Below are 8,414 nucleotides of genomic sequence, written 5' to 3'. Positions count from 1 at the left end.
AAAAAAAAAAAAAAAAAAAGAGAAATCTCAAAGGCAGCATCTGAACCAGGTTGCAGATCTTAGAGAGAAGGATCTGTGACAAAGCCAGTGGCCGAGCTGCAGTCAGAGCTGTTTACCTCTGCTAATCCGCTGCTTCTCTCCAGACAGGATTCCGGGGGTGTCGATGATGCTGATGCTGTCCAGGACAGGGTTGGGCAGCTGGGCACACATGAACCTACATGAGAGCAAGAGCCAGAAGAGAGACATCAAGACACAGTCGTTGCTGCTCCGGACACAACAAAGGGCTCTCTGTACTCCTTCGCTCCATCTGTGGCTTCCTCTCCTGAAGCGGGGAACTGACAGGTGGTTTTCTATTGTCTTAGTTTCCCGGGGCGGCCGGCAAATTGTACAGACTTTCTCAACCGGGAATGCAACCAGCAGGCTCAAACTGACCCACATCGGCACTTCCTCACATTTACTTTTCCCCTAGAGTTTGAGAGATCAACTTTCAAGCTGCTGACTTGTTAGTGAAAACTGTGCAAGCCTAGGTCACCATTCAATTCAGAGGGGAGACAGAAGGTCACACCAGGACCTTGAAATCCCATCTTTCCACCACTTGGCTAAATTTCCACATTGAAGAGAGCTGGCCCCTTCCTACTACTGCCACGGCCAGCCCTGCCCTTTCAACCAGCCACTCGGGTGAGGGAATTGAAACGGACGGCCGACAAAAGCTGGGGACCACACAGGCTGGTAGACAGTGGGACGGAGAAGCACAGACACCCTATTCTCTGAAAGTCAGAGCAGGCTCAGGAAGAACAAGGCCATGGAGAGGCTGGCGACTTGTGGGCCAGGGCTCAGCGACGCACATCTGAGTTTCACACTAAGCTTATAACAGCCCAGAAAGGCAAGCGCAGTCCTAGTTGAGAGCAGGGATCCTTCACTGGACACAGAAAAAGCTCCTTTAAAAACTTCTCTGAAAGGTCAGGTGTGGTGGCTCATGCCTATAATCCTAATACATTGGGAGGCCAAGGTGGGCGGATCACTTGAGGTCAGGAGTTCAAGACCAGCTCGGCCAACATGGTGAAACCCTATCTCTACCCAAAATAAGAAAATTAGCTGGGCATGGTGGCACACGCCTGTAATCCCAGCTACTCAGGATGCTGAGGCAGGAGAATTGCTTGAACCCAGGAGGTGGAGGTTGCAGTGAGCCGAGACTGTGTGCCACTGCACTCTTGCCTGGGCAACAGAGCAAGACTCTGTCTCAAAAAACAAACAAACAAAAAACTTCTCTGAAAAAGGTAGTGAGAGCAAAGAAAAGACTGACCTATTATCTGTAGGACACAGACTTGAAGCTGCCTTTCCAACAGAGGGGAGGACTCCCAGCCGATCAGCTTTTCCCTTTGGCCCCATCCCCCAGCGACCAGGGGCCCACAGGCAGAAGGCAGCTGGCCAGGGCAAGGGGTGCTCTGTAAAGCAGTGGAGCAAGACCAGCTGACCCACAGGGCGAGCAAAACGTGGGCCTCACTCTCCCAGTGCCAGCAGCAATGCACGCAGGTCAGGCCTGGCCTTCCTGCTGGGGACAGGAGGCGCTGGAGAGATGATTACAGAATAGAAGGATGGGAAGCCAAGTCACATACGTAAAAATACCTCATAAATGAGCCCAGAAAGCAAGTTAATATCTACAGGACCCAGAAACCAGCTGCTCTGCAGAGCCCAGTATATGGCAGAAAACAAGAAAGGCAGCAAGCAGCAAAGATGCCTCTGATTCTATTTCACCAAGGACGCACAGGTGGCAGTTCCAGTTATGCAATTTTCACAGGACACTCTTAGGACACCCTGACTGCATCTTGCCTTGGTCTGCTCCAGCTGATTTTATTCTTAGAGCAGCCACATATGGGAAAAAGGTCAGAAAGTCAAGTTCAGGACTCAATGAGTCTCTTTAAGACTCAGCCGGGAGAGGCTGTATCAGCCAGAGAAAAGCCCCCTTTGTTGCACCCTCCTCGCCGGGCACACTCCCCACACTACACATCCTGACACAGCTCAGGGCCTCAGCGCGGGCTGACAGGGCCCTTTCAGCAAGGCCATCAGTGATCAGGGATCCTTTTTTTTTTTTTTTTTTTTGAGAAGGAGTCTCGCTCTGTCGCCCAGGCTGGAGTGCAGTGAGTGGCCGGATCTCAGCTTACTGCAAGCTCCGCCTCCCGGTTTCACGCCATTCTCCTGCCTCAGCCTCCCAAGTGGCTGGGATTACAAGCGCCCGCCACCTCGCCCGGCTAGTTTTTTGTATTTTTTAGTAGAGACGGGGTTTCACCGTGTTCGCCAGGATGGTCTCGATCTCCTGACCTCGTGATCCGCCCGTCTCGGCCTCCCAAAGTGCTGGGATTACAGGCTTGAGCCACCGCGCCCGGCCAGTGATCAGGGATCCTCTGGAGATGAGGTGGCAGCAAGAAGGAAATAAACGTGCGCCACCTCTAAGATCCTGTGGCACCAAAGTCATCAAAGCACCGGTCTGGGACAAAGCAATCCTGAACTGCTCTTTTTCAGGTAGAAGCAGCAGAAGGCAGTAACTGGCTGCGCAAAAACCAGGCAGTCAGTGCTGGCTGACCTAAGGGGTGACTTCCTCAAATCAGCTGGACCCTCTCTGAGCCTCGGTTTCCTGAACCAGTGAGGTGGGGGCTGCGGAGACGATGTCTAAGATCCTTCCAGCTCTGAAACTCTAGGCTTCCAAATTCAGAAAACTGGTCCTGTGCCATGTTTCCCCTTTCAAAAAAGGTGTGCCCTCACAAGGAAAGTGAAGAGCTCAGGACAGCAGAGGCAGCGGGGGCAGTGACCCTTCCCACGGTTTCCCAAAGTTTTGCATGGAAGCAGAGACCTAACACTTGGACTTTCTGGCACAGCCGCCAAACTTTTCACAGGGTCGAATGGCTCCCACCAGCTAATGGTTTCAGCTAATCACTTCTCTACCAGTGCGCAAAGCACAAATCTCGAAACGAGGTAAGGTCAGAGCAAGAGGACCCCACCTCTTCAGGGCCCCTAGCCCAAAGGGCTGCACTCCACCTGGCCTTGATAGACAGACAACCGCCACAAAACAGCAGGGCGAGCTGAAATGACTGGAAGTGGCAACAGACCCTGCTGAAGGTCAGCTCTGTGCATGGAGTAGGCCTGGTCACCGGCTTGGCTCTAGGGCAAGCTGCCCTGCACGGCTAGATGGCATCTGGAAAGGAATGTGACCACGCAGGGCGGCGACCTGGAAGGCACGATTCAAAGATTCCTTCAGAGGCTCTTCCCTGGTGCAGAATTTGAAAGGCATGTGGAGTCCGTGAATGTGGGGTGGCAGGGAGGGCAGGGTCTGTGAAGTACTTTGGTAGGTAGTCCTTTGGTATGAAGTACTTTGGTATGCCTGGGGGTTGGGACCGGGATGTCTCAAGTTTCTTTGGAGAAAAGTGAGCCTGGCCATTGCACTCCTCGAGGGGCGGGGCACTGTGTTTCACTCACAGCACTGAGAGAGGCAGAGTCCTGGAGATCACTCTCCTTGTGTGCAGAGGCCACTTCACTGGGAAAGTGAGGTCCAAGCGGGTGCAGGAACCTCAGATTCTGTCTCTCAGTACACAGAAGGGCTTACGGCCAGAATCTCATTGCAGGGCTCCCAGGGCCACCAGCTCATCCTGGTTCCTGAAATCCCTGAAGGCAGCACTGACCTCTTGAGAGCTGCCTTTGGGAGAAGTGTTCAAACCTCAACTGTCCCCAGCCTCCAAGGGGCTGCCCCAAAGTCAGCAAGCCACAGTAGATCCTCCTCCTTCCTCCTACACAAAACCACCCTCCCAGGGGAGGCAGAGCAGACCCACCCCGCACCAGAAAAGGGAATGACTAAAAGTTTCACTGTGTTTTGCTACTGACACTTAAGGAGACAGGGAAGGGAGGGTTGATTTCCGTAAATTAGGTGCATCCAGTCTGCGGGAAGGAGATGGAGACCAAGAAAAGGAGCCCAGGAATGGCTCAGCTTCCTACCCCGGCCCTGGCTCTGAGGGGAGTGGGGCTGGGATCTGCAGGAGGGCTCGGTGGTTAATCTGGAAGATTCTGGGGACAACAGAAGCTGGGGCCCCACTCTTAGACCCCCGGTGGGTTTTCTCTGAGAAGCGGCAGGGCCCTTGGACCAGGGAGTGATCACTGAGGGTCTCACTGGGGCCTCGGAGACAAAGGACGGCGGGGCGACAGCCACGGGAGGGTCTGGCTCCCAGTGCGGTGTGTGCCCCGGCCGCGCCCCCCTGGAGTGATGGGTGGGTACCTGTTGAGGAAAGCGTTGCCGAAGGCGTTGAGCTTGCGGAAGGGGCGCCGCGGGTCCACCACGAGCGCGTTGCCCGGCACCACGCCCTCAGTGGGGCCGTGCATGACGGCGATGAAGGAGTCGGTGGTGGGCTCGGGCCCGATGCGCATCCCCGGGAAGTCCTGCTCGATTAGGTGCCGGATGAAGGTGGTCTTGCCGGTGCTGTACTGCCCCACGAGGAGCACCATGGGCTTGTTGTCGAAGTCAGCGTCCTCCAGCGCAGGCGAGTGGAACTCGTGGAAGCGGTAGTGCTCCTCCAGGGGCAGCAGCTTCTGCGCGTACAGTTGCCGCAGCCCCTCAGCCACCGTCTGGAAGAGCTCCGGCTCCTTCTTGCGGCGGGCATCCTTGCTGACCCAGCTGAACATACTGCCGGACACGGGACTGGCTGCTGCGGGGCAGAGCGGCGGCTGAGAGTGGGGCGAGGGCGCGGAGCCGAGGCGCGGCCGGCCAGGGCAGGGGACGAGAAGCGACCCACACTGCGCAGGCGCACAGCCCAGCCAGCCAAGGCGCCCTCTGCCGAATGGAGCGCGCTCCTAGTGGAGCGGCCTTTATAGGGTCAGTCCCTGAGGGGCCGCTCGCGCCGCCGCGGCGGGGGCAGGGCGCAACTGGGAGAGGTAGGGAGGAGCCCCTCCCGGCCCCGCCCCTCAGACTTGTGCCACGTCTTCCCCTCCCCCACCTCCCATTGGCTGATTTCAAATATCGCGAGGCTGTGGTCCGGGTGCCGTGGCAACCGTACCTGTTTCACCCCGCCCCTCGTGGGGAGGCTCGCGAAAGTGCTGCGGTTAGGAAGGCGAGGAGCAGGCGTCAGGCGGCGACGGTCCGTGGGCCTGCGCGCCTTCCGGCACCGTGGACCCCCCACACCCCCGCGGGGTGGCTCCACGAGACACCCAGTGCCCAGTGCCTTGGTTCCCTGACTACGCGCCGCGCCCGCCGTTCCCCACGTGTCGTCCTCCCGCTGGCTCAGAATCCCCGGAAGCATCGGAGTACCCCCGGGCCGCGGCACCTACTCCGCTCTGCCCAGCTTCCCAGACACACACTGTCTTTGTCCCCTCATGTTTTATCTGCTTTGGGAGAGGGAGAGGCAGGAAAGTGGTAGCAGAGCAAGCTGAGGGAGTAGAGAATCCGGGGCGGGGCGGTGACGGGGGAAATAAAAATGGGCAGGGAGAAGCGGACACACGGGCAAACTGACGGGCAGCGAGAGGCCTGACCTCCCCTCAGGCCGAAGGGGTGGGAGTGGGAGAGGGACGCAAGCGGGGGAGGACATGGGTGACACCGGAGGCGCGCGGGAGAAGAGAAGGCTTCCCCACAGAGGCTACAGCTGGGGCAGGGCAGGAGGACATGAGGAAGTTGAGGCCCTCTGGTCACTTGCGTTTTGGGAAGTGAAATCGGAAATTCCCTATGCGGGGAAGGGGGGAAGTGTGGGTGCAACAATGAAATCTTGTGGGAACTTAGGGGGAAATTTAAAAACCCAAATACTTCCGCTTTCCTCTCGGGGTCAGCATCATTTACCATCTTTTACTGGGACCTATGCCTACCTCCCCTTACCAGTTCCTGGCTGTTCCATGGGGCTCACTCCCCCGCCATCCTGCCCGGCCACACACAGACCCCTTTGGCTGTCCAGGCTGGTGAGAATTTTCAGCGGGTGATGTCAGAACTTCGGGGACTGATTGTTATGTAACCAGTATCAAGACACCAACGTGTGGGAGCAGGACCCTGGGGGCTCTCAAAGAGTTCTGAATTGAACCTGAGACTTTGAAAGCCTTGGGTCCAACTTTCTCAACTTTCTCGCTTCTGGGAGATGTGGAAGCCTGGAGGGCTAGGGGCCTATGTCAGGGAGTAACTCGGGCTGGTAGGCTAAGAGGAAGGGGCAGGAACTCAAATCTGAGAATGGGGGATATCTCAGGGGAGCTGAGTCAGGCGGAATCTAGAGAGGACACCGGAATCGAGAGAGGACATGATGGGAGGTTTGTTCGCCCACCGCTTGTAAGAGCCCTTTGGAGGAATAGATGGTTCCTTTGCCCTCCCCTCTTGCTCTCCAACCTTTGGAGAGCAGATAAGTAATTCCAGCCCTGCCTGCAATCTTACGCCCCTGACTTAGTGTTTTTATTTGATTTGAGATTTCAGTAGCATTCTTTTCATCATAGTAAAGGCACAAGCTACTGACACCTTTGTGGGTGTGTGTGGATGTGGGTGTGTGTGTGTGTGTGTTATTCTCAAAAGAAGATACTGAGGCTCCTAGGCAGAACTGTCACCAGAGGCTGTGTGTCAATTGGTGACAAGGAGCCTCCGGCGGGCGCAGTCCAGACTTCCTGGGTCAGCCTTAGAAGCCAAAGGGTTTGCCTCCTACTCAGCACGTTGGGATCCACCCCGGAGATGCAGCTTCTGGGCTGATCTAGGGAAGGGCCCACGGCTGAGGATCCTGAATGAAGTAGTTGTTCAGTTGTCTGAATGAGGCTGCTCCAAACTGGCGCCCTGGCAGCATTCTCATTGACGTGCCATGGTTTTCACATCTCCCCAGAGCCCTGTGTGCTGGGAAAACCCAGCCCTAGAAAACTGAAAACAACAAAATGTTCCTGGGTTATTTATAAATGAAACCCAGACCCTGTCGTTATGTATGGCCACTTGACTTTCTCCAAAGAGCTTAAAGGACTGAAAGAAGGGATCTCTGTCACCCTGGTGAGGCCCAAGTGGCCAGGAATTAGTTCCCCCAAATTCATGGAGTTGGCACCCAGCTTCCAGGCAGCTTCCTTATCTTGTCATGCCTCAGGCTGAAAATGTCCCAATTTTTTTTTCTTTCGTGTTTTCTGAGTAGGGCAGTTTGGTGGGAAAGTTCTATAAAATGTGAATGAACCATTTCACTTTTGGTTTCTCTGCTGTTTCACTTTCTGCCTGTCTGCCTGAGCCCAGGGCAGAATGGTGGAGGGTTCAAGTATTTTCCTTTTATCTCAGAAACCGTGCCATCCCCGACTCCCAGTGTTTTATTCTTCAGTTCATAAATCAATTCCCTGCAAATCCAGGACCTTGAGGTACCCCCTTAGCTCTCCTCAGAAACTGCCCTCATCCAGCAGAAAGGGGCCTTACCTCCCCTCTAAGTGGTCTGCTTGGTCCTGTCGTGGCCTGGTCTAGGAAGATATCTACGAGGTCCCTAGAGACAACTTAAAAACAAAACAATGCCGGGCACAGTAGCTCACGCCTGTAATCCCAGCACTTTGGGAGGCTGATGCAGGCGGATCACCTGAGATCAAGACAACCCTGGCCAATGTCGCAAAACCCTGTCTCTACTAAAAATACAAAAATTAGCCAGGTATGGTGGCATGCGCCTGTAATCCCAGCTACTCTGGAGGCTGAGGCAGGAGAATCACTTGAACCCAGGAGGTGGAGGTTGCAGTGAGCCAAGATTGCACCACTGCACTCTAGCCTGGACAACAGAAGGAGACTTCATCTCAAAAAAAAAAAGGTGCCTTTTCCGCTTGCGGTGCCTTGTAGCGAGGAGCTCTTATCTGTGCTCTTGGCCATGCCATCCAAGGGCCAGCTGCAGTCCGTTCAGTCCACTGCAAACACGGCAGTGGCCTCATCAAGGTGAATGGGTGGCCCCTGTAGATGATGGAGCCGAGCACTGCAATTTAAGCTGCTGGAACTAGTTCTGCCTCTCAGCAAGGAGCAATTTGCTAACACGCACACCCATGTTTGTGTGAAGGGTGGTGGTCATGTGACCCAGATTTATGCTATCCGTCAGTCCATCTCCAAAGCCTTAGTGGCCTATTACCGGAAATAAATAGATGAGGCTTCCAAAAGGACCAGAGGCATCCTCATCCAGCATGACTGGATCCTGTCAGTAGCTGACCCCCATTGCTGCAAATCCAAAAACGTTGGAGGCCCTGGTACATATGCTTGCTACAGAAATCCTACCAATAAGCCCATCACAGGGACCAGGATTCACCTATATAATAAACTATGTTTGAGAGTTTTATTTGTTTTTTTCTTTTTGAGACAGTCTAATTCTGTGTCACCCAAGCTGCAGTGCAATGGCATGATCTCAGCTCACTGCAACGTCCACCTCCTGGGTTCAAGCGATTCTCCTGTATCAGCCTCCCGAGTAGCTGGGATTACAGGC

The 8,414-nt window shown here is 55.0% G+C and overlaps 1 protein-coding gene across 2 annotated transcripts in view; it reads right to left on the bottom strand.

The window, feature by feature from the left end:
* The window catches only part of EHD1 (EH-domain containing 1), a 28,526-nt gene extending 22,579 nt beyond the window's left edge, over positions 1-5,947 (bottom strand). The window contains exons 1-4 of one of the 2 annotated variants that reach the window (XM_011942556.1): positions 5,846-5,947; positions 5,037-5,361; positions 4,262-4,688; positions 117-214 (exon numbers count right to left, since the gene is read on the bottom strand). In XM_011942556.1, the coding sequence (XP_011797946.1) occupies positions 117-214; positions 4,262-4,665 (502 nt within the window). In that variant the 5' untranslated portion in view covers positions 4,666-4,688; positions 5,037-5,361; positions 5,846-5,947. The remainder of the gene's footprint in view (positions 1-116; positions 215-4,261; positions 4,689-5,036; positions 5,362-5,845) is intronic. The other variant, XM_011942555.1, reaches the window with a different exon arrangement.
* Between the last annotated feature and the right edge of the window lie 2,467 nt (positions 5,948-8,414).

The sequence above is a fragment of the Colobus angolensis genome, unplaced genomic scaffold, assembly GCF_000951035.1.
Source record: "Colobus angolensis palliatus isolate OR3802 unplaced genomic scaffold, Cang.pa_1.0 Scaffold21, whole genome shotgun sequence".
Classification (NCBI taxonomy): Eukaryota; Metazoa; Chordata; class Mammalia; order Primates; family Cercopithecidae; genus Colobus; species Colobus angolensis.
The sequence above is the reverse complement of the archived record's forward strand: the minus strand, read 5'-3'. Positions and strand labels throughout refer to the sequence as shown.